This window comes from Pimephales promelas, chromosome 4 (assembly GCF_988280905.1).
Source record: "Pimephales promelas chromosome 4, fPimPro1.hap1.1, whole genome shotgun sequence".
Taxonomy (NCBI): Eukaryota; Metazoa; Chordata; class Actinopteri; order Cypriniformes; family Leuciscidae; genus Pimephales; species Pimephales promelas.
Genome location: NC_142772.1, coordinates 26066705 through 26092993, shown reverse-complemented (window position 1 = coordinate 26092993; position 26289 = coordinate 26066705). Strand labels below are relative to the sequence as shown.

The 26289-nt window shown below is 42.1% G+C and overlaps 3 protein-coding genes across 6 annotated transcripts; 2 read left to right on the top strand and 1 right to left on the bottom strand.

Moving 5' to 3' along the window:
• Positions 1 to 786: 786 nt before the first annotated feature.
• ubb (ubiquitin B) lies at positions 787 to 5306 on the top strand. The gene is made up of 2 exons (XM_089130172.1): positions 787 to 1066; positions 2857 to 5306. The coding sequence occupies exon 2, from the start codon at positions 2857 to 2859 to the stop codon at positions 5146 to 5148; it is 2292 nt and encodes a 763-aa protein (XP_088986298.1). The 5' UTR covers positions 787 to 1066; the 3' UTR covers positions 5149 to 5306.
• Positions 5307 to 6610: 1304 nt separating this feature from the next.
• On the top strand, positions 6611 to 23509 carry p2rx5 (purinergic receptor P2X, ligand-gated ion channel, 5). Of its 2 annotated transcripts, XR_016168322.1 has the most exons (13): positions 6611 to 8437; positions 9127 to 9277; positions 9820 to 9891; positions 10035 to 10110; positions 17504 to 17588; positions 17714 to 17794; positions 19482 to 19623; positions 20896 to 21035; positions 21267 to 21360; positions 21459 to 21524; positions 21633 to 21718; positions 21828 to 22947; positions 23317 to 23509. XR_016168322.1 is itself a non-coding variant. In XM_039649878.2 (12 exons), the coding sequence occupies exons 1-12, from the start codon at positions 8304 to 8306 to the stop codon at positions 22108 to 22110; spliced, it is 1410 nt and encodes a 469-aa protein (XP_039505812.2). In that variant the 5' UTR covers positions 6611 to 8303; the 3' UTR covers positions 22111 to 23325. The 2 variants fall into 2 exon arrangements, 1 of the variants encoding a protein (XP_039505812.2); XM_039649878.2 differs by having other exon boundaries at positions 21828 to 23325.
• A 554-nt stretch (positions 23510 to 24063) lies between these two features.
• Positions 24064 to 26264, bottom strand: emc6 (ER membrane protein complex subunit 6). 3 transcript variants are annotated; one of them, XM_039650136.2, is made up of 2 exons: positions 26127 to 26264; positions 24064 to 25661 (listed from the first exon to the last, which is right to left on the bottom strand). In XM_039650136.2, exon 2 carries the CDS (start codon positions 25639 to 25641, stop codon positions 25309 to 25311), a length of 333 nt encoding a protein of 110 aa, XP_039506070.1. In that variant the 5' UTR covers positions 25642 to 25661; positions 26127 to 26264; the 3' UTR covers positions 24064 to 25308. The 3 variants fall into 3 exon arrangements, with proteins under 3 accessions (XP_039506070.1, XP_088986297.1, XP_039506069.1); XM_089130171.1 differs by lacking the exon at positions 26127 to 26264 and adding an exon at positions 25748 to 26051; XM_039650135.2 differs by lacking the exon at positions 26127 to 26264 and adding an exon at positions 25752 to 26034.
• Positions 26265 to 26289: the final 25 nt, after the last annotated feature.

Sequence of the window (26289 nt, the reverse complement as noted above, 5' to 3'; positions counted from 1 at the left end):
CCTTGTCCATGAAACCGGGCAATAGTTTAGTGGAGCCTATACAGAATTAAGCCCTGACAATTATTACAATTTAAGCATTACATCTTTCTTTAATAACAGAGGTTATACAAAAACCAACAAGGTAAAACTTTAACAAATGCTTTGTCGCAGTGGTGAACAGCTGAGTTACTGTATGTCTGCTCGCTCAGAGAAAATGACCTACATTGCTGTAACAGATACTGTGGAGAGTCTGAGGCCAACATGTTTCAAAGCAATGCTATCACAAGTTGTGTTCTATATTAAGTGCACTGGTTGACACAAGTCTCACAACAGCCTCAGCTAAAACACAAATACTTATGGAACAGCAATTTTGTAAAGAAACCATGCATTGGAGCAAACACTCTTTTTTAGGGATAACATGCAGCCTGCCATTTCTGTAGGCCTATTATATTTATATGTTTCAAATATATATATATATATATATATATATATATATATATATATATATATATATATATATATATATATGTATATATATATATATATATATATATATATATATATATATATATATATATATATATATATATATATATTTATGTGTGTGTGTGTGTGTGTGTGTGTGTGTGTGTGTGTGTGTGTGTGTGTATATATATATATATATATATTGCTCTTTCTTTGTCTAGTCCAGGTTTCCAGTTTCCAATAGTCTGATTCACCAATAGTAAAGAGAACAAACAACCCAACCAACCAATCAATGCCTCGGGTGTATCACCAGACTAGTCCATTCTGGCATATTCTGGACACTTCCTTTTTCTGATACTGTATTATTATACTTAAAATACGGAAACAAAACTTACCATTCCTACCTAAGTGTTTTTTTAATCTTAAATCTTTAGTGAAAAGCATATTTAAAAGTTTTAACAAATAAATTGTTTGACTGCGGAAAAATCTGGTCATGTGACGTAACGTAAACGTCACACTCCTGGGTTTGTATAAATACCGTATCATTCGCTTTCAACGGCAGTTTTCATACACAGAGGACGTTTTTCAGAAGCAGATTGACAGTCAGTAAACTTGCTAAAAGGTAAGACTCAACATTTAGTTGGTTTTTATAACATTCTTAAAGACTTAATGTTACGTTTTTCTTGGTTGTTTAATCGATACTGTCGATTTATGGATGACTAAACGTAACGTTATTTACCTGTATTATATTATTCATAATGCGTTCGTCTAAGTAATGCGTTTTAAAGTCGTCCGTTACCGAAATGGATTGAAGTTTTATTTAATTGTTGAGTTCGTGTAGTTTGCTTTCGATTTTTTTTTTTAGTTTTGTCTTCTGTGTTTTTGCTGAATCATAGGATTCTTTGTCAAAGAACCCGGATGTTACTGGACTGTACAGCCGCCATGTTAGTGAATAGGACTTTGGGTGTTGCGCAGTACGTTCCAGTTTTTAAATAAAACAAAAAGATCTTGTAGTTTTGCCCTCTTATAAGTTTGTTTACTCGCATCGATAAATACTCTATATAACTAGTACTACTTTAAAACAATTGAGGCAATTTAGCACGTACCTCGTATTAATTGTGCCATTCAAGTAAATGGTTTCATTGTTATCATTGTAGCATGTTAATGCTTTTTTCCCCTCAGTTTTTTTTTTTTTTTTGGAAGAGACAACCCGCTGTAATAAAGTTGATTTGACTAAGGATAACATTCCTATTTTGCCGTTACGTTTTAATTAAACGTAATTAGTACACTCTGATACACCATAGTGTATTGTAATGTAACACTGTCATAATGCAGCTGTACTGTGGATGAAAAAAAAAGTCTCCCTCCCCCTTCATTTTCCTAAGAAACTGCCAGTGACTGGCTGCTGCACCCATAAAATGCAGCTTTTTATCCTGACAGTGTATGATTTTATAACAGCAGTTACAGAATAGAACACGATCAATACGAGCTTTTGACGTTCAATTAAATAAATGTACTAATTGCACCTACTATGTAGGTTACAATTTTGTTTAAATGTCGTGAATGCAGTGATGGACCACTGTCTTTCCTCATTTGACTGGTTTTTGGATTTCATGTGCTTTCCTATTGTAGTGGTTTAGGCTATGTTATAACAACTATTGTTTCCTTTAGTAAGATCATTTTCATCGAATTTCAAACTTCGCCTGGCAGATAACAACATTGAGATAAAATATAAAAAAATATGTTAAACGTACTCCACAGCGCCACCCAGTGCATTTAATTATATCTGTTATTTTTATTCATACTGAATTGGGGTTTGTACTGTCCCAATCAATTAGTTGACTAATTGGTTGATATGTTCTGGTTAAACCAAAATTCTGTGTTTCTTTTGTGTTTATTGAGAGTTAAAGCTTTAAGTTTATAGTCTATTTGTGTCTCAACCACGAAGCTGAGCTCCGGTGTCTGAACTGATTGTGTTTGACAGAACTTTATAACTTATTATAACATGATAAAAAGAATTTGTTCAACCGTTCTTGTGATGATCACTAGTTGACAACAGTATTTTCGGAAATCATAGGCTACTATATTGCGCAGGTGATGCAACACTGTCAGAGCCGACCGACTTGTGTCGCTCATTTTATTGCAAAATAATTGGGTGACACTACTTAATATACTGCAAATAGTCTACTAGTTTGTTTATAATTCATTTAGGCAGACAGCAAGGCTAATTAATTTAAAGTTTTTCTGTTTTTTTGTTTTTTTTTCCCCTAATGTCATTTTTAGTCAAATTTTAGGGCTTCAGTTGACCAAGATTTTCTTTGGTTGAGTATAGCCCTAAATTGAATGTGTACCAATATTTTGATATTGGTTCATGCATGGTTGCTAATCTAATTTTTCTTCATTTATTTACAGATGCAGATCTTTGTCAAGACCCTCACTGGTAAGACCATCACCCTTGAGGTTGAGCCAAGTGACACCATTGAGAATGTGAAGGCCAAGATCCAGGACAAAGAAGGCATTCCCCCTGACCAGCAGAGGTTGATCTTTGCTGGCAAACAGCTGGAAGATGGACGCACACTGTCTGACTACAACATCCAGAAGGAGTCCACCCTTCATCTGGTGCTGCGTCTCAGGGGAGGCATGCAGATCTTCGTCAAGACCTTGACCGGCAAGACCATCACCCTTGAGGTCGAGCCAAGCGACACCATTGAGAATGTCAAGGCAAAGATCCAGGACAAAGAAGGCATTCCCCCTGACCAGCAGAGGTTGATCTTTGCTGGCAAACAGCTGGAAGATGGACGCACACTGTCCGACTACAACATCCAGAAAGAGTCTACCTTGCACCTGGTGCTGCGTCTCAGAGGAGGCATGCAGATCTTCGTCAAGACCTTGACCGGCAAAACCATCACCCTTGAGGTCGAGCCAAGCGACACCATTGAGAATGTCAAGGCAAAGATCCAGGACAAAGAAGGCATTCCCCCTGACCAGCAGAGGTTGATCTTTGCTGGCAAACAGCTGGAAGATGGACGCACACTGTCTGACTACAACATCCAGAAGGAGTCCACCCTTCATCTGGTGCTGCGTCTCAGGGGAGGCATGCAGATCTTCGTCAAGACCTTGACCGGCAAGACCATCACCCTTGAGGTCGAGCCAAGCGACACCATTGAGAATGTCAAGGCAAAGATCCAGGACAAAGAAGGCATTCCCCCTGACCAGCAGAGGTTGATCTTTGCTGGCAAACAGCTGGAAGATGGACGCACACTGTCCGACTACAACATCCAGAAAGAGTCTACCTTGCACCTGGTGCTGCGTCTCAGAGGAGGCATGCAGATCTTCGTCAAGACCTTGACCGGCAAAACCATCACCCTTGAGGTCGAGCCAAGCGACACCATTGAGAATGTCAAGGCAAAGATCCAGGACAAAGAAGGCATTCCCCCTGACCAGCAGAGGTTGATCTTTGCTGGCAAACAGCTGGAAGATGGACGCACACTGTCTGACTACAACATCCAGAAGGAGTCCACCCTTCATCTGGTGCTGCGTCTCAGGGGAGGCATGCAGATCTTCGTCAAGACCTTGACCGGCAAGACCATCACCCTTGAGGTTGAGCCAAGCGACACCATTGAGAATGTCAAGGCCAAGATCCAGGACAAAGAAGGCATTCCCCCTGACCAGCAGAGGTTGATCTTTGCTGGCAAACAGCTGGAAGATGGACGCACACTGTCCGACTACAACATTCAGAAAGAGTCCACCCTTCATCTGGTGCTGCGTCTCAGGGGAGGCATGCAGATCTTCGTCAAGACCTTGACCGGCAAGACCATCACCCTTGAGGTCGAGCCAAGCGACACCATTGAGAATGTCAAGGCAAAGATCCAGGACAAAGAAGGCATTCCCCCTGACCAGCAGAGGTTGATCTTTGCTGGCAAACAGCTGGAAGATGGACGCACACTGTCCGACTACAACATTCAGAAAGAGTCTACCTTGCACCTGGTGCTGCGTCTCAGAGGAGGCATGCAGATCTTCGTCAAGACCTTGACCGGCAAGACCATCACCCTTGAGGTCGAGCCAAGCGACACCATTGAGAATGTCAAGGCAAAGATCCAGGACAAAGAAGGCATTCCCCCTGACCAGCAGAGGTTGATCTTTGCTGGCAAACAGCTGGAAGATGGACGCACACTGTCCGACTACAACATTCAGAAAGAGTCCACCCTTCATCTGGTGCTGCGTCTCAGGGGAGGCATGCAGATTTTCGTCAAGACCTTGACCGGCAAGACCATCACCCTAGAGGTCGAGCCAAGCGACACCATTGAGAATGTCAAGGCAAAGATCCAGGACAAAGAAGGCATTCCCCCTGACCAGCAGAGGTTGATCTTTGCTGGCAAACAGCTGGAAGATGGACGCACACTGTCCGACTACAACATTCAGAAAGAGTCCACCCTTCATCTGGTGCTGCGTCTCAGGGGAGGCATGCAGATTTTCGTCAAGACCTTGACCGGCAAGACCATCACCCTAGAGGTCGAGCCAAGCGACACCATTGAGAATGTCAAGGCAAAGATCCAGGACAAAGAAGGCATTCCCCCTGACCAGCAGAGGTTGATCTTTGCTGGCAAACAGCTGGAAGATGGACGCACACTGTCCGACTACAACATTCAGAAAGAGTCCACCTTGCACCTGGTGCTGCGTCTCAGAGGAGGTTCAGATATTTAAACTGACAGTCTAGGGGATGGACATTTATTTCAGTAGCCCCATGCACTCATTTTTTTTTCTTCTCTCTTTATACTTCAACCAAATCATTACATGCATTAATGTTTTTCCACTTTTTTTAAATCTTCAAAATGACTAAATAAAAGCATTGAAATGAAAAATTGTGTTTGTGCATGACTAGTAATGCAAGATCGGGTAAAAGTTAAATTGAGTGAAATGGGACTTATTTACAAACCAATAAAAATGAAATAGATAATGCAAAAGCAAAACTTCAAGTTGTACTTGGAAGAATTAAAGTGTCTTGGTTTGTAGGCATACAATATATAAATTCCTGGGCCCGTAATTATTAAGAATCCTCTCAGAAAACTGGCCCTGCAGCCAAGCACTACCATTTCTATAATGGATCGAAGTTGGGGTGATGTTTCCTTTGTATTTTAAATGGTGGTGGTTGAAAAAAAGTGTTCTATAAATGGCAGATGCCTAACTTGGCTATATTATCCATATTTGGTTGGTGAGAACCTGGGCCCGTATTCATAAAAAAAATCTTAATGCAAAGAGTTGCTCCTAGTGACAAAACTGTAAGAAAATTATAAGAAATGTGGGTGTTTACTCTTCAAATTAAAAAAAAATCCTAGTAAAGAAAAAAAGTACACCAGAAAGCATCTTAACCCTTAAAAGAGGCCTTAAGGTCAAAATTTTTATCCAGAAATTAATCACTACATTAAGATATTTGGCAACAATTCAGCAGTGATGATTTGGGTCTGTCACAACCTTCTGTAAACAGTGATCACAAACATTACAGCAGTTTCTGAACCTCTTATTGTGTCACAATTCATTTTGTTTTGACTTGACATTCCCACCTTGGAGGCTCAAAAAGCTGCATTTATGAATATAGCAGGCTTCCCTGGTGCGCACAGGCAGGGGAATGAACCATTAATAATTTGGGTTTAAAGGGTTAGTTCACCCAAAAAATGAAAATTAAATCATTAATTCCTCACCCCCATGCTGTACCAACCCCGTAAGACCTTCGTTCGTCTTCGGAACACAAATGAAGATATTTTTGATTAAATTTGAGAGCTGTATAACTACCACATTGGCTCCTAAGGGACTGCCTCTTGACGGCCCAGAAAGTCAATGAAGAAAATGTTTAAATATCCCAAGTGACTACCGTGGCTCAACTATATGTTTATCAAGCGACGCGAATACTTTTTTGTGCGAAAAAACAAACAAAAATAACGAGTTAATTCGACTATTCCTTTTCTTCCTTGTAGGCCAGAAACGAGACTTCCTTAGATTTCCACGACGCATGCGCGAGAACTGAACTGAAGTAGTGTAAGGAGATCGCAATTCTCGCGCATGCGTCGTGGAAATCTAAAGAAGTCTCGTTTCTGGCCTATAAGGAAGAAAAGGAATAGTCGAATAAACTCGTTATTTTTGTTTGTTTTTTCGCACAAAAAGTATTCTCGTCGCTTGATAAACATATAGTTGAGCCACGGTAGTCACTTGGGATATTTAAACATTTTCTTCATTGACTTTCTGGGCCGTCAAGAGGCAGTCCCTTAGGAGCCTATGTGGTAGTTATACAGCTCTCAAATTTAATCAAAAATATCTTTATTTTTGTTCCGAAGACGAACGAAGGTCTTACGGGGTTGGTACAGCATGGGGGTGAGTAATTAATGACTTAATTTTCATTTTTGGGTGAACTAACCCTTTAAGCTCCCACGTCTGCTTCTTGCTCCGTGCTGTGACACTCGGCCCGAATTTTTCCTTTAAGGGTGGCCTTGTGTTCATCCACTAACTGGGCTAACAGTCAACACTGTCCTTCTGTTCAGTCGGGCTTTCTCATCGTCGTTGTTTTTGATTTCACGTTTGCTACATTCAAACCACCACTTAAATAGACTGTAATCAGTGTAATTGGAAAGAGTGAAACAATTTTTATCATTCTGAGCCAATCAAATACTTTCTTGGACAACCACCCAATCACAGTGTTCAAAAGATTGTGTCATACTCATAGACTGTAAAAAGGTCATACATAGCAACGGGGTCAGCCCCGCCTCCTCACTAAGATGAGAGTTTTTCTTTTCCCTACTCAGAGTTGCTCTCAGACCAGTCCTGAAACTCTCTTGAGCTAAGAGTCCTATGTAAACGTTTTAAAGCTAAATTAATAGTTTTCTAAAAGGATTCTTGCAATCTTTATGAATATGGGCCCAGAGGTTAAAATCTAGTTCAGCAACACCTGTGGTTGTCCTGTTCTAACAGCTGCTGCTGTAAATAATAATTAAAAAAAAAACTGGTAAGATGGTGTGTCTGTTAAAATAACCCAGCTGAAATTCTAACTTAACTTTAAACAAATCGTTATGAGTTACGTACATTCTTTAATAGCTTGTTTTTTTGTTGGTCAGCAATTATTACTAAAAACATGGGCATTTCTGGTGAACGTTTCTATGTATTTCACAGCCTAATCAGTGTACAGAAAAATGCTAGTGTCTTATTCGAGACATTTGTGCAATATAAATTGTTAAATATTATTACAAATTGTTTTTCATATATGTCTAGGCCTATAGTAACACTTGGAAAGGTCATGGAAAGGCTACTGTCTGGAACACGCGCCTTCTTATGTATAATAAATGAAAAAGAGTTAAAGCATCGCATTACAATAATTTTAAATTCCATAACATTACTTAATGAGTAAACATTACAATTTATTATGCATTCATCATTTATTTTCCTTATTAATTATAATGTTAATTTGCAATTTAAAATGAAATGTAATAGTATAATTAAATTAACTCAGTTTACATAAACCTAGATTAATATGCTGTAAAAGTATGAATTACATGATACCGGTACATTAACATTAACATAAACAAATTGAACCTCATCATTAATTTCCACCATTAAAATATCCGCTGAGTACGCACAAGTTCCTTTGAGACGTTTCCTTTGTTTCGTCTTCAAAAACCTCGTTAACCTTTATTTGATTGATTGATAGTCATGTTGACATAATAAATAAATATATCCGGAACAAAAGGAGAAATCAGAAATCAAAAAGTTTCGACGAAATGTTTTAGGGGGAAGAACTCAAGAGGTCCTCGCTGCAGTCGTCGTCAGCGCAGAGCAGTTGACAGCTGCTTCGAGGCCGTCAATGACACAGGAACATGGCTCAGAGCTGGGGTAACTTTTTCTTCTCTCTACTCGATTACAAGACGGAGAAATTTGTCATTGCTAAAAACAAAAAGATCGGAGTTCTGTTCAGACTCTTTCAGCTAGCGGTGATTGGATATCTGATCGGGTAGGTGTCTTGTCTAAATCTAACGTTAGACGTTGCGGTGAGAGCAAGCGGGCTCGGTCAATTTTTAAAAGATCTAATCTTCAAAAGTAAATGTTTTAAAAGTTCTTTACGTGTTTGTTCATGCTCACATTGGTCACTGTATATCAATTTAATCAAACCGAATATAAGTCGAAATTTAACGCACCACGTCTGCACGTCACCACGATGTTATTTATATCAAGTAACGTTAGCCTTTAAGACTTGTTTGCACACTGTCTCTGCACGTTTTGCATTTAGTGAAAAATACTTCTGTTTTGATATAGATTCGAAATAACCATTTAGTCCATGGATTTATTAGAACCAGTTTCTTCACTTCTGCTTCCCAATTCTTTCACGTGGTTTTTGGGCTTCTTACCCATGGAACTGCTGCAAAAGGTGCTGAATGTAAGTTGACCTGGATCACATGTGCTTTGGCCAAATGCTACACAAAAAAGCACCAGCCCGCTTATTCTGCTGCTTTATTCTTTTCATTTACAAAAAATAACTATTGTAAAACTTAAATTAATGGTTATGTCCATGGTGTCCATGTGACTTATAGCATTACTCTATGTATCACACTAACCCTAAATAACCATTAAAATTACTTGTTATAATGTAAATTGTACGTATACAGCTGTTGTTGTTTTTTTTAATGGTGTGTCCTCTTAAAGGTGGGTTTTTATTTGGAAGAAAGGATATCAGGAGACTGAGGAAGCCATCCAGAGTTCTGTGACCACCAAACTCAAGGGTGTAGATTTCACCAACAGCTCTCAGTTTGGTCTGCAGCTATGGGGTGCAGAGGACTATGTCATCCCTCCACAAGTAAATGTACACTTTTCACCTGTATATTTGCGTCAAAAGAAATTGATAGTTTCTATTTGTAAACCATATGTACTCAGTTTTTTTGAGAAAGTCTATTAACAATCTCCATTTTATCTGTTAGAATAGATTATGGAGATAGAGATACCTAGATAGTGACATGACATACATTGTGTTTATCTATTTTCATCTACATGTCCTTTAAATGAGTAGCTGTTATGCCCTCATAATATTCATTAATGTCATTGAAGTTTTGACGACAAAAGATTCTGTGTAAGATGAGCTGGATCAAATATGCCACAAGCATCTTTTGGGGAGCCTAGTTTTTATTTAAAGCTTTTGCCTAGGAAGCTCATTCCCCTGGGCTTTTATTAGATGCAATAATTGTTTTGTTCTTTTATCAGATATAGAATTGATTTACTAAAGCCTTAAATTGTGAAGCTTGTTGGTTCGGTATTGAAGAGTTGAAGCGAGAGTATCACGTTCCATTAATTTGCTGTTGAAAATGTTTTATGTAAGAATATATCATCAATTATTTTTAACAGGGGGACAGGGTCTTCTTTATTGTGACAAATTACGTAGTGACACCAAACCAAAGACTGGGTATCTGCCCTGAGGTAAGAGACAGGTTGTTGTTTTATTTTAGTTTTATTAGTTTTAATTAGAGAGCTGTATTCATATCGAAGCTGAGTTTTTGATCTCTGTACATTTTTAACCACAGAGTATGTCGTATGTGTTCACTTCATTCTACTTATTTCAGAGTCCAAAAGTGCCAGATGGTTTTTGTACTAATAACAGTGATTGTGTGGAAGGGGAAACTGTTATAGCAGGCCATGGTAAGGTTTCCTTATGACTGTACGTCTGATTTTACATAAACTTTGTGAAAGTTGAAGATTCTTGTTCAGATAAAAGGATGTTACATTGTTTTATTCTATGACCCACTATTATGTTTGAAATTCCGAGCTTTAAAGGAACACTCCGACTTTTTGGGACTTTAGCCTATTCACCTTACCCCCCAGAGTTAGATAAGTCCATAGATACCTTTTTCATCTACGTGCGTGCTATAAGTCTGTTTGACGCACCCACCGCTAGCCTAGCTTAGCACAAAGACTGGATGTGAATGGTTGCAGCTTTCATGAGTGGGGGTTCAATCTTCAACTGGCTGGCAGGAGCTGCCACTGGCAGGTCACGTGACCTGCCAGTGGCTGACTGGCAGCTGCCAGTGCTGGCTGGCTGGCAGCTGCCAGTGGTTGTCTGTCTATCTGCCTTTGGCAAGTTTCAGAAACCATTGATTTTTGACAGTTTTTGTGTTTTGTGTTCCTCCTTTTATAGCTCATTTATTATTTATCTGTTGAAATTATTGTTATTAGTAGTAGGATCCCAATTTAATAGTCAAATGGCCGTGATCAGACTGGCAGTACAGACGCTGCTGGACTCATCCAGTCAGCCGCGGGGGATCAGCGAATATAACGCGTTGCCTGACACTCTCGCTGAAAGGAAATAAAAAAATGTCTTATTATGAATATAATGTCATGCCTTTATTCTTGTGTATGATTGGTGTTTGGTGATTGGTGTTGTCGCGATTAAACCAGTCAAATGGCCGTGATCCGACTGGCAGCTTGCAGACGCATGCTGGACGCTCATCCAGCCAGCCGCTGCTGATCAGCGAATATAACGCGTTGCCTGACACTCTCGCTAAAAGGAAATAAATTGTTTTCTTATTATGAATATAATGTCATAATGTATAATGTGCCCACGGCCATTTGACTGGTTTAATCGGGATAAACGGCCCCAAAATACCAATCATACACAAGAATAAAGGCATGACATTATATTCATAATAAGAAAACAATTTATTTCATTTTAGAGAGAGTGTCAGGCGACGCGTTAGACTCGCAGTCTCAGCCTCGGCTGACTGGATGAGCGTCTGAGCTGCCAGTCGGATCAGGGCCATTTGACTGGTTTAATCGGGACAACAGTAACCAAAACACCAATCATACACAAGAATAAAGGCATGACATTATATTCATAATAAGAATTTTTTTATTTCCTTTCAGCGAGAGTGTCAGGCAACACATTATATTCGCTGATCACCCGCGGCTGGCTGGATGAGCGTCCAGCAAGCGTCTGCAAGCTGCCAGTCGGATCACGGCCATTTGACTGGTTTAATCGGGACAACAGTACCCAAAACACCGCTGGCAGCTGCCAGTCAGTCAACACACTCAGCCACTGGCAACTGCCACTCAGCCACTGGCAGCTGCCACAGTCAGCAACTGGCAGCTAACACTCAGCCACTGGCAGCTGCCAGTCAGCTGCCACTCAGCCACTGGCAGCTGCCACTCAGCCACCAGTCAGCTGCCAGTCAGCTGCCACTCAGCCACTGGCAGCTGCCACTCAGCCACCAGTCAGCTGCCACTCAGCCACTGGCAGCTGCCACAGTCAGCAACTGGCAGCTGCCACTCAGCCACCGGTCAGCTGCCAGTCAGCAACTGGCAGCTGCCACAGTCAGCAACTGGCAGCTGCCAGTCAGTCACTGGCAGCTGCCACCAGCCACCAGTCAGCTGCCAGTCAGTCACTGGCAGCTGCCAGTCATCCACTGGCAGCTGCCACCAGTCACCACTGGCAGCTGCCACTCAGCCACCAGTCAGCTGCCAGTCAGTCACTGGCAGCTGCCAGTCAGCCACTGGCAGCTGCCACCAGCCACCAGTCAGCTGCCACTCAGCCACTGGCAGCTGCCACAGTCAGCAACTGGCAGCTGCCACTCAGCCACCGGTCAGCTGCCAGTCAGCAACTGGCAGCTGCCACAGTCAGCAACTGGCAGCTGCCAGTCAGTCACTGGCAGCTGCCACCAGCCACCAGTCAGCTGCCAGTCAGTCACTGGCAGCTGCCAGTCATCCACTGGCAGCTGCCACCAGTCAGCTGCCACTCAGCCACTGGCAGCTGCCACCAGTCAGCTGCCACTCAGCCACTGGCAAGTGCCACAGTCAGCAACTGGCAGCTGCCACTCAGCCACTGGCAGGTGCAACAGTCAGCAACTGGCAGCTGCCACTCAGCCACTGGCAGGTGCCACAGTCAGCAACTGGCAGCTGCCACCAGCCAACTGGCAGGTGCCACAGTCAGCAACTGGCAGCTGCCACCAGCCAACTGGCAGCTGCCACAGTCAGCAACTGGCAGCTGCCACTCAGCCACTGGCAGGTGCCACAGTCAGCAACTGGCAGCTGCCACTCAGCCACTGGCAGGTGCCACAGTCAGCAACTGGCAGCTGCCACCAGCCACCGGTCAGCTGCCAGTTGCTGACTGTGGCAGCTGCCAGTTGCTGACTGTGGCACCTGCCAGTCAGCAACTGGCAGCTGCCACCAGCCAACTGGCAGGTGCCACAGTCAGCAACTGGCAGCTGCCACTCAGCCACTGGCAGTTGGCTGAGTGGCAGCTGCCAGTTGCTGACTGTGGCAGCTGCCAGTTGCTGTTGGCTGAGTGGCAGCTGCCAGTTGCTGACTGTGGCAGCTGCCAGTTGCTGACTGTGGCACCTGCCAGTCAGCAACTGGCAGCTGCCACCAGCCAACTGGCAGGTGCCACAGTCAGCAACTGGCAGCTGCCACCAGCCAACTGGCAGCTGCCACAGTCAGCAACTGGCAGCTGCCACTCAGCCACTGGCAGGTGCCACAGTCAGCAACTGGCAGCTGCCACTCAGCCACTGGCAGGTGCCACAGTCATCCACTGGCAGCTGCCACCAGCCACCAGTCAGCTGCCACTCAGCAACTGGCAGCTGCCACTCAGCCACTGGCAGCTGCCACTCAGCCACTGGCAGCTGCCACAGTCAGCAACTGGCAGCTGCCACAGTCAGCAACTGGCAGCTGCCACTCAGCCACTGGCAGCTGCCACAGTCAGCAACTGGCAGCTGCCACTCAGCCACTGGCAGGTGCCACTCAGCCACTGGCAGCTGCCACTCAGCCACTGGCAGGTGCCACTCAGCCACTGGCAGCTGCCACTCAGCCAACTGGCAGGTGCCACAGTCAGCAACTGGCAGCTGCCACCAGCCACTGGTAGCTGCCACTTAGCCACTGGCAGCTGCCAGTCAGCACAGCAACTGGCAGCTGCCACTCAGCCACTGGCAACTGCCACTCAGTCACTGGCAGCTGCCACCAGCCACCAGTCAGCTGCCACTCAGCCACTGGCAGCTGCCACAGTCAGCAACTGGCAGCTGCCACTCAGCCACTGGCAGCTGCCACTTAGCCACTGGCAGCTGCCAGTCAGCAACTGGCAGCTGCCACTCAGCCACTGGCAGCTGCCACACTCAGCCACTGGCAACTGCCAGTCAGCAACTGGCAGCTGCCACTCAGTCACTGGCAGGTGCCACAGTTAGCCACTGGCAGCTGCCACCAGTCAGCTGCCAGTCAGCCACTGGCAGCTGCCACTCAGCCACTGGCAGCTGCCACTCAGCCACTGGCAGGTGCCACAGTCATCCACTGGCAGCTGCCACCAGCCACCAGTCAGCTGCCACTCAGCAACTGGCAGCTGCCACTCAGCCACTGCCAGCTGCCACTCAGCCACTGGCAGCTGCCACAGTCAGCAACTGGCAGCTGCCACAGTCAGCAACTGGCAGCTGCCACTCAGCCACTGGCAGCTGCCACAGTCAGCAACTGGCAGCTGCCACTCAGCCACTGGCAGCTGCCACAGTCAGCAACTGGCAGCTGCCACTCAGCCACTGGCAGGTGCCACTCAGCCACTGGCAGCTGCCACTCAGCCACTGGCAGGTGCCACTCAGCCACTGGCAGCTGCCACTCAGCCAACTGGCAGGTGCCACAGTCAGCAACTGGCAGCTGCCACCAGCCACTGGTAGCTGCCACTTAGCCACTGGCAGCTGCCAGTCAGCACAGCAACTGGCAGCTGCCACTCAGCCACTGGCAACTGCCACTCAGTCACTGGCAGCTGCCACCAGCCACCAGTCAGCTGCCACTCAGCCACTGGCAGCTGCCACTTAGCCACTGGCAGCTGCCAGTCAGCAACTGGCAGCTGCCACTCAGCCACTGGCAGCTGCCACACTCAGCCACTGGCAACTGCCAGTCAGCAACTGGCAGCTGCCACTCAGTCACTGGCAGGTGCCACAGTTAGCCACTGGCAGCTGCCACCAGTCAGCTGCCAGTCAGCCACTGGCAGCTGCCACTCAGCCACTGGCTATAGGAAATAAATTGTTTTCTTATTATGAATATAATGTCATCATGTATAATGTGCCCACGGCCATTTGATTGGTTTAATCGGGATAAACGGCAGCTGCCAGTGGTTTATTATACAGTTGCTCAGCCACTGGCAGCTGCCACTCAGCCACTGGCAGCTGCCACTCAGTCACTGGCAGCTGCCACCAGCCACTGGCAGCTGCCACAGTCAGCAACTGGCAGCTGCCACAGTCAGCAACTGGCAGCTGCCAGTCAGTCACTGGCAGCTGCCAGTCAGTCACTGGCAGCTGCCACCAGCCACCAGTCAGCTGCCACTCAGCCACTGGCAGGTGCCACAGTTAGCAACTGGCAACTGGCAGCTGCCACTCAGCCACTGGCAGCTGCCAGTCAGCCACTGGCAGGTGCCACAGTTAGCCACTGGCAGCTGCCACTCAGCCACTGGCAGGTGCCACAGTCAGCAACTGGCAGCTGCCACAGTCAGCAACTGGCAGCTGCCACAGTCAGCAACTGGCAGCTGCCAGTCAGTCACTGGCAGCTGCCACCAGCCACCAGTCAGCTGCCACTCAGCCACTGGCAGGTGCCACAGTCAGCAACTGGCAACTGGCAGCTGCCACTCAGCCACTGGCAGCTGCCACAGTCAGCAACTGGCAGCTGCCACTCAGCCACTGGCAGCTGCCACAGTCAGCAACTGGCAGCTGCCACTCAGCCACTGGCAACTGCCAGTCAGCAACTGGCAGCTGCCACTCAGCCACTGGCAGGTGCCACAGTTAGCCACTGGCAGCTGCCACCAGCCACCAGTCAGCTGCCAGTCAGCCACTGACAGCTGCCACTCAGCCACTGGCTACAGGAAATAAATTGTTTTCTTATTATGAATATAATGTCATAATGTATAATGTGCCCACGGCCATTTGACTGGTTTAATCGGGATAAACGGCCCCAAAATACCAATCATACACAAGAATAAAGGCATGACATTAAATTCATAATAAGAAAACAATTTTATTTCCTTTCAGCGAGAGTGTCAGGCAACGCGTTATATTCGCTGATCAGCAGCAGCTGGCTGGATGAGCGTCCAGCAAGCGTCTGCAAGCTGCCAGTCGGATCACGGCCATTTGACTGGTTTAATCGCGACAACAGTACCCAAAACACCAATCATACACAAGAATAAAGGCATGACATTATATTCATAATAAGAATTTTTTTATTTCCTTTCAGCGAGAGTGCCAGGCAACGCGTTATATTCGCTGATCAGCAGCGGCTGGCTGGATGAGCGTCCAGCAAGCGTCTGCAAGCTGCCAGTCGGATCACGGCCATTTGACTGGTTTAATCGGGACAACAGTACCCAAAACACCGCTGGCAGCTGCCAGTCAGTCAACACACTCAGCCACTGGCAACTGCCAGTCAGCAACTGCCATGCAACTCAGCCACTGGCAGCTTTTATTTCCTTTCAGCGAGAGTGTCAGGCACTCAGCCACTCAGCCACTGGCAGCTGCCAGTCAGCCAGTTGAAGATTGAACCCCTACTCGCTTTCATACTAATCCAAATGAGTGGCAAAATAACGCAAACGTTTTCCTATTTACATGTTGTGATTTGTATAGTCACAGAGTGTACAAATAACAACGTCAAATGAGACACAGACATCTTTTAACCGTATAAAACCTGGGAACTATTCTCTGAAGGCGAAGCACTGCTACTTTGACGGAGTAATAACCGCATCACCGGAGACTGAGCGGAGAGTTCGCTCAGTGTTTGGGTAACAGAGTCAGTAATTTATAAATAGTAAAAGCGTAGTTTAGAGTCATGGGTTTTCGCTCTATTGTAAAAAGCTGCGACAGTAAACAGGGGAGGTAACTGGATGAAGAAATGGCTAACTTACTCTGGATATTTATCCAAACACACCTAAGATTATCAAGGGACATTATGTTTGCTCGGTACATTTCAATGGACGACTATTTTGAAAAAATGGAATTTGCCACACGGACCATAATGTGCTGAAAGATACGGCCATCCCATCGATAGCACAGACAGGACAAGTATCACCTGTGGCTGAGGTAAGTGTTCCGTTATGTTTTTAGATGACCTACTGTAACAGTGCCATTAGCCAGAGCTAATGTAACGTTAGTGACACTATTATATGATTATGGTATGAATATGTTTTTTGATCTTGATGCGGTGCGGACGCGCTTGGGAAAAAAAACGAGTGCGTTCACCGCGTTGAACTTGCACCCTGCGCGCGGCGCGTCTAGTAGCCTAAATTTGAAATAACCATGGAAATAACGAACTTTAGCGTGCAAAAGGGTACGATAGGCTGTGAGTTCATTGTGCAAAAACAATTTGAGCTATTACTTTCCCCTTATTCTATCCTATAGTAATGCAATTATACTGTATATTATATACTGTTGAATACATTTGGTTCAGCTAATAAATTGCATTTAAAATATATTGATTCCTGTAATAATAATTATTTATTCATGTGATATTTATAAATCTGGGTGCGTTTTTGGTTGGAAATCAATGAAACATGGTACTGTATTACCTGGTCTCCCCTGTTTATTGTCACAGCTCATACAATAAAGCAAACACCCATGATAAACTATGCTTTTCTATCTAACGTTAGTAATTGCTGACTCTTTACTCCAACACTGAGCGAACTCTCTGCTCCTCGTCACGGTGCGTCTCAGGTGATTGTTATCACTCTGCCCAAGTAGCAGTGCTTCGCAAATATAGTATTTATACGGTTAAAAGATGTCTGTGTCTCATATGGCCTTGATATTTGCACACTCTGTGACTATACAAACCACAACATGTAAATAGGAAAACGTTTGCGTTATTTTGTCACTCATTTGGATTAGTATGAAAGCTGCAACCATTCACATCCAGTCTTTGTGCTAAGCTAGGCTAGCGGTGGGTGCGTCAAACAGACTTATAGCACGCACGGAGATGAAAAAGGTATCTATGGACTTATCTAACTCTGGGGGGTAAGGTGAATAGGCTAAAGTCCCAAAAAGTCGGAGTGTTCCTTTAAAGGAACTACATTTTACTGTTGTTTATTCAGGAGTGAAGACAGGCCGCTGTCTAAACGACACAGGAACCTGTGAGATTCAAGGATGGTGCCCTGTTGAGCATGGCCGCACACCAACGTAAGAGAACAGTGTTTTTTACCAGTTGGAATATGATTCCCTATTCATGCCTGTATGAATCTATTTAAAAAATAAACTAAAAACATATTAGTGTTGTACCTGTAATGTGCCATATGTTGTAACAGGGAGCCCATGCTGGCAAAGGCAGAAAACTTCACAATCTTTGTAAAGAACTTCATCAAGTTTCCAAAATTTGCCTTCTCCAAGTAAGTGAAGCCTAGAGCTATCATGTCAGTGTTTATTTTTTATTAAACCAATAGAATAGAGGGAATGCATTGACGTCACTTTCCCGCTGGAACAACCCCCCTCAGCCTGACTGAGTGGCAAAAGATCTGCTGTGTGACTGGATTTAATAGAGAAAACTGCGAATAAAACGAACAATTGTATCAATTTAAACGAAATATTGGACTCAATATAGTGTTCCTTACAACTTACTAAAGATCCAGTGATCCATGGATATTGACATGCAGCCAGGAATCGTGTGTTGCCTGACATTTATGTTTGCCTGATTTCGACACCGGGGAAATAAAAGCAATATAGACCTAAACATAAAGCAAATTTGCCTGTGAACGCTTTATATAAATACAATATAGGTAGGTCTAAATCCAGGTGATCACTTATATCAGTGTTAAATTGCCTAAATATATCGTCATATCGTCCAGCCCTAAAACATTATAGTTTTTTTTTGGTCAGTGTTTATTAAAAAACATCCAATAATGCAGAATATGAAATGATAAATATTTAATTGATGACTTGTTTATATATATATATATAACAATACAAAATATATGGGAATGGTTTTACACCTAAATTCAGCATATTGACTCAAAATGATAACTGCAAATCCACCTTTCGCTGACTGGAGTCCACTTGTTTCTGTGAATTGCAGCGATCCATTTGCTCCTCTTTCTATAGCAGTCTGTAAAAATATAACTCCGATTTTTTGTCAAATCTAGTTGTACAGTCAATCACAAAGCTCTTTCCCACTTTATATGTGTTGTGTTTGTTTTTCGCGGCATTTACGCTGAACACAAATACAGCCGCTCAGTCTTTTTGCCACTCACTGTGAGTAACTGCAGGCACTCCGGCCGACAGTGACGTCACGCGCATACCCTCTATACATTTTCTCACTTTTCAGAAACTATGTTAGTATGCTCAGACAGAAATGCCACTAATTGCTAATGCATTAGCAAAGTGATTGGAACTTGTAATGCATTCATAGTTTTATGCTCATGATAAGTCTTTTTTAAAGCTTTTCAACTAGGTTTTGTACAGATTAATATTTTGCATGTTATTTCCATTGCAAAGCAGCATCAGAGTTGAGGTTGGGCAACAAAAACATCCTTAAAAAAGCACAGGAGGTTCTGTTGTCATTTCAAGCAAAGTGTCATCTGGCAAGCAGTTATTTAAAGAGCCCATACAATCCTGAACACATGAACTAATCCAAACTGAGCTCTACCATATTGCAATCCCGCCTGTTTTTCTTTTTCTTTTTTTTTTACCAGAAATCACAATCACAAAGTCATTACAAAGCCACATACTAAAAAAAACAGAGAAAACCAGCAAAACCAAATGCTTTATAAAAAGTTTGTAGCTGTGCGAAAGAGTAGACCTGCTTGCACACAGTAAAGTGTTATGTTTGGATACTGATGGCACAGCACGACACGGCACAAGCTGCTCTGAATATTTGACGCTTACTCATCTCTATTTATACCAACACAGCGTGTGGTGCATACACTGAGACTTACTCCCTTGAAATCCTGTGCTCAGCCCATTTCAGTGACAGGCTGACAGTTGTTCATCTGTCCTTACATATGTTCTCATGATGCTGCATGATCTTCACAATGTCATCATATATAATAAATCATGTTTCACCCCTTTTTCCTTTTCAAGAGCGAACATCCTGCCTACCACCAACAGCACATACCTCAAGACATGCAGATATGACAAGGACCATCATCCCTATTGTCCCATCTTTCTTGTGGGAGATGTGATTAACTGGACTGGATACAATTTCCAGAATTTGGCAACAAAGGCAAGTGCTCCAAACGACATGGCAAGTCAAAACAAGCAAGTCTTCAACATTGTAAACACATGGTTGATGTTCAAGCAGCAGCTCAGTGGATAGAGATCATATCCTAACCTGACTAGCTTCTTTTTTAGTGTATAATTTGGGGATTTTTGTATAAGCTACTATCAAGAGGTTGATCCAGGCACCCCAAAAAGTATTTGGACACTTAAGCCACACTTAAATATGTTTGAACATCTTCTTCCAGTTTCACAGACAAGGCTTCAGCCTAGTCTCAGACTAAAATGCATGTTTGAGCAGTTTTAACTGAAAGCAACTTGCACTGATAAATCCTAAAATATGTCAGTGCCATTGTTCAGTGCCGCCACGTTTATAAAAACCTACTTAAATGTCCTAATTGAACTAAGGCCTAATCCTGGCTTTGTGTGTCTGCTATATAATTGAAATAACAAAATATCACAAGCAAAACAGTGACCTGTGATAGTGTTAGAAGTTCTTGTTTTAATGGGTTGAAATTATTAACAGTTGTCATCATTTTCCAGCTAAAGTGTCATCTGGCATATTTATTTTCGAAATGCAAAATAAAGAAATAAATGAAAAATAAAAATAAATTAAATAAAAAACTTTGAATGGGTGGTGATGGCGCAGTGGATAAGACACATGCCTTTGGTGTGAGAGACCCGGGTTCAAATCCTCTGTGAGACACCAATGTGTCCCTGAGCAAGACACTTAACCCCTAGTTGCTCCAGAGGCGTGCGACCTCTGACATATCAATTGTAAGTCGCTTTGGATAAAAGCGTCAGCTAAATTAATAAATGTAATGGTAACACTTTACAATAAGGTTCATTAGTTAACATTAGTAAATGCATTAACTAACATGAACTAACGATGAGCAATGCATTAGTTACAGTGTTTATTAATCGTGCAATTTATTAATTGTGCATTCATGTTGGTTCACAGTCCATTAACTAATATTAACTAATACAACCTTTGATTTTATTTAACGTATTAGTAAATGTTGTAATTAATATTAACTAAGATTAATAAAAGCTGAAGAAGTATTGTTCACATATTGTACATGTTAACTAATGTAGTTAACTAATGTTAACTAATGAACCTTATTGTAAAGTGTTACCAATGTAATGTAAATGTGACTGGAACAGTTCTGCAACTACTCCTGCAAAAGAATATCATCATGCACCATATTTGGCACTAAATGTAATTTTAATAAGATGATAATCTTTTTATTGTTATCTTTTCTTTCATGTACACACACAGGGTGGTTCAATTGCAGTAGGAATCGAGTGGAATTGTGATTTGGATAAAGATGAATCTCAGTGTAACCCTGAATATAGCTTCACACGCTTGGATTCCTCTGACAAGTCACAGCATTCAGTCACCTCTGGTTACAACTTTAGGTATAGCTCTGATTTATTGATTTTGCTAACCACACAGCCTTTCACCAAAACTCCACCAACTAAAACATGTCAGCAAACTTGACCATACAAAATGATTCATTGACAGAGAGCATTTCTGAGTGGCTAGTTTTTTATAATCACAATGTTCTCCACCTTAACCTTTCTTTCAAAGCCTTTTCATGGTGAACACTGTATCATTACACTGGCTGACATGTTTCTGTCATTTTCAAGATTTGCTCGATACTACAGTGATGCAGAAGGTCAAACCTATCGGAATCTATTTAAAGTGTATGGCATTCGCTTCGATATATTAGTCAATGGAAAGGTAAGAGATAATCAAAATGATTACAGAGTCCTGTTGTTGAGGTCGTGGTGAAATAGTAAAATTATGGTATTTACTTTGCCAGCTTATTTGTTTTCTAGGCTGGAAAATTCAGTATCATTCCTACAGTGATCAAGATTGGCTCTGGACTTGCTTTAATGGGTGCTGTGAGTATATAAGCTAGTTCCCGAGTCCCGACAGCGTCACTAATGGTTGATATATATATTAGATGTTTCTCAGACTCTTGTGTGATCGGTGCTCATCTCATTCCACAGGGGGTTTTTGTCTGTGACATGATTCTGCTCTACATGATGAGCAAAAGCTCTTTCTACAGAGAGACAAAATTCGAGGCAATCACAAAGTAAGTATACTTGTATACTTGTGATTTCATGTGGATTTTAAACAGTTGAACTGCAGTGTATCTGTTATTATTTACATATGGTTTCCATTCATACTATTTGCACCTTTAGAAAACAATCTGGAAAGCACAGAGAGAGAAAGCACGTAAGACACCACGGTCATCGTAGACAAGATGGGCGACACAAAAGGGAGGAAAAACAGGAAATAGAGATGCAGCCATTGACATCAGTGTCATCTCAGCCCAATAACAACCCAGAGAAACAGATCCAGCCCACGAGCTCAGCACTCAAAACACACAGTCTGGAGAGAAAGCCACAGGCTACAGTGTCATTCAGGACAGAAAAACAGACCATTTCTCCTGTTTCAAGTTTGAGAACACCACGCGACCACTAGAGGATCTGTCTGACGCTGAATCCTATTGGATTTACCGTGGATGTATGAAGGGAGTCGTTATAACGAGTCTGTGCTCAGTCATACCAAAGATGAATAGTGCCAGTGTTGTTTATGCTCTCCTACTCTCTTAAAATTGTTCTAAACCACACCAAATTTGGGTTCTACAGACAGAACAGAGCTGGACCTCACAATTACATGTTCTGTTAAACTAAAAAGAGAAAAAGACAAGATTGCTGGGAAAACAGTTACAAATTAAGTTAAAATTAATATACATTTTAAGAAAGAAACCCTTTACCTATTGAGAGTGTGCTGACAATCTATGTAATAGGGATTATGTCGAACATCACATGACCAAACCGGAACGGTGGTCTTCTCACATCCGCTTGTCAGAAAAAGTGTTAACAGCCGTATCTATGGACTTTTAAGGTAATCACCTATCTAGTTCATTTTGTTATATGCATTTAAATATCTAAATGTTAGTGTGAAGAATTAAAAAAAAAAACTTTTTGATATCAATCTGCATATGCAAGGGATATTGGTTGTGCTCCTTTTAAGTTATATTGAGTAAAACAGCTAATTTTTCACATAGCACATATAAAAGACCTGAACCGGAAGTGATGCGATCTGTTGTAGAGAATACAGACGTTAAGTTGCACATAACCCTTATTGAATGGCTGAGCTCCAGAAAACCAGTAATGAAGTGGCTTTGACAGTTACAGATTTGAAAAACAAAAAGGTGGGAAATAAAGAACCCTAAACTCGAACACAAAGAACCATTTCAGCAAGGTGTTCTTCATGATGATACGGTTCTAAATATAACTTTTACTACATGTTAAAGTCCCCGTGAAATCAAAATTGAACCTATTTACTTTGTTAGCGCATATTACTAGTCTTGTGGTGAACAATTAATCCGTGCAAGTGAATATATATTTAAAAAATGTTTTACCTTAGTAATCTTTAATCAAAATCTGAAAAGTTACTTCCGGTCTGGAACGGTTTCTTTTTCTGATGACGTAGGTTTCACAGTTTGGGTGGGGAAACGCTTAACCACTCCCCTCAAACCGTTAGTTTGCTATGAGCGAGAGATGGAGAGGAGGAGCGCTAGAGTAAAACCCTGCCCTCTGTTCAATATTCCGTTTCACTTGGAAATACGTCACAGCACTGGAGAAAAATCGTTTGCAACTTCCGGTTCACGGGGACTTTAAGAAGCATCTTTTTTAGAGTGTAGTGTTTTAAATGCCAATGGATGTTTTTTTGTTACAACATTATTTATTGTAAATAAGACCTGACACTAAAAACTGTCAAACCAAGGTTGAATAAATAGTAAAACATTTGAAGGACAATGCTTAGGTCACTGGGTTACTTTCATTTTGAATAAATGTGAAAACAGTATACGATCTCAAAAAATGTGTTTAAAAAAAAAAGCCTGTTCTTTTTGTAACAAAATTAATAGTTGTATTCAGCAAGGATTCATTAAACTGATCAAAAGTGACAGTAAATATGTGTATAATGTTACAGGAGATTCTATTTTAAATACTTTTTGAAGGAACCCTGAAAAAAAAACGCATCACGGTTTTCACAAAATATTAACCACAACTGTTTTCAACATTGATAATAAGAATTTTTTCTTGAGCAGTATATCTTAGAATGATTTCTGAAGGATCAAGTGACACTGAAAATTCAACTTTTCCATCACTGAAATACATTTTTAAATATATTGAAATAGAAGTTATTTTAAATTGTAAAATTTTACAATATATATATATATTTTTTTTGTACTGCATTTTAGATCAAATAAATGTATGTTTGGTGAGCATGAGAGACTTTACAAACAAAACAAAAAAACAAAAAATCTTATCAATCCCTAACTTTTGCATGGTATTGTGAATATATGGATGCTTGCAATTGTCTACAAATGGATTATTAAGAAAACTTGTAACTTACACTACTGTGACCGGCGCAAAAAGTATTTTAATAGTTTAGGCACTGAGGACAGCCAGAAATATGATTGCACCTATTCAGTCTCAATAAACAAACATGCTTTTTTTCTATCAAAAATGATATACTACTGTTAATTTAAGGGTTAGTTCACCCAAAAATGAAAATTAAGTCATTAATTACTCACCCCCATGCTGTACCAACCCCGTAAGACCTTCGTTCGTCTTCGGAACACAAATGAAGATATTTTTGATTAAATTTGAGAGCTGTATAACTACCACATTGGCTCCTAAAGGACTGCCTCTTGACGGCCCAGAAAGTCAATGAAGAAAATGTTTAAATATCCCAAGTGACTACCGTGGCTCAACTATATGTTTATCAAGCGACGCGAATACTTTTTGTGCGAAAAAACAAACAAAAATAACGAGTTTATTCGACTATTTATTTTCTTCCTTGTAGGCCAGAACGAGACTTCCTTAGATTTCCACGACGCATGCGCGAGAATTGCGATCTGAAGTAGTGTAAGCTGGTGTGAGCAGATCGCAAATCTCGCGCATGCGTCGTGGAAATCTAAGGAAGTCTCGTGTTATAAATCTAAGGAAGTCCCTTTAAGTGTTATAATTTGAAAAAATAAATACCCATGACATGAGTAATCCAGAACAAAAAACTTGTACACGGTTAGTCATGATTGTCACACTATCCACACACAGGCTATACAATCTTAGATCAATTATTTCAATGATAAAGAACACATAATAAATCATGTTAAACGCTGGTTCATTTGTATGACGCACTTAAAGTAACCACACAGTTTAATCCATTAGCTTAATTATTTAATTTTCTCAAAACATTTGAAATAAAATTAAGTGATTTATACAGTTTAAAGTTGGTATTGTGTTTTACATTATCCTGATGCCTGGAGTTCACAAAGTGTTGCACATCATAGAAAGCAAGCGGAAAACAAATCAGTCTCCCTGTTGGACAACACTAGATCCAAACCCCACCCAGCCCTGGAACAAGTGTTAGGAAAATATTAAATTATAAGAGGAAAGAAAGACAACACACATTTTTTTTTTTAAATATCTAAAGTTCAGTGCAATTAGTACTGAGAAAAAAAATGTTTTAAATTTGAATGGCTAAACGTAAGGTCCCGGTTAAGATTTGTGCTGCCTACATCAATCAGCACTCTCTACCCTGAGACAGCATCTCTATCATGTCACTGTTCTACAACTAGACGGCTGCTGTACTGTCCGAGTCCCTTTAGTACACATGCACCATTCCGTAGAGGAAAGTCCAGAACAACACGTAAGTAAAGAGGCCGCCCACCAAGCCTCCTGTAAAAAGCAGACGTCGAGATTTGAAGCACTTGTTCCAACGGCGACCGGCTTTGAGAATCAGGAGCAAAGAGAGCAGGAAAGAGGCAAGGAAATAAAAGACGAAGCCGTAGAGTCCTGTCAGCCCGAGGATACCCGCTGTCGCACCGGACAGAGCAGACACGGACGTGCGGCAGTAGTCGAGCACCGCGTTGTTTCCTCTGACGGCCACCTCACTGATGAACTGCGGCCCCTCGCGTTTGGCTGCTACTGTGGCCATGTCGTGATGTTAAAAACACGCTGAGAAGAGAAAAGCGAAAGACAGATGACCACATAAAGCCGACAGAGAGATCTTACATTCATGTGAAATCCCCTCCTCCACTTACTTACTGTGTTACGGTCAAGATATTGATAAACACAAATGAAGCGCCAGTCTCCGTGGTTCAAGAAAGCATAATTCACATTAAACACACGAACCTCATAAGATATTTGTTTAAGCCTATATTTTAAATAGGACTGTATTCAAAAAATGGTTCGGTAAATTCTGGATAAAACACAGCGTGTGTCATTCTCGGTCAGCCATTTTCTCGCTAAGCACCATGGGACTTTTGATAAAAATCGAGTTTTATTTTATTTAATCGTAATACCCAACTTGTACTTCATTTCGAGCAATAATATGCCTAGTAATACAAGTTTGTGTATTATTAGACTATGAACTCGGAACAACATTACGGTTTAAATATATGTGTATTTCATTTACCTTACCTTTCACCCACTCTACGGAATCCGCGAAGGTTCAAAAATGGTGATGGGATGTAAGAATCTTTTGCGAGAATCGGTTCTTTCGAACTGATCGATTTGAGACTCAAGAAAAAATACATAAACGTGTTAATGTTGTTAATGAATACGACATATTTAGAAGAGACCG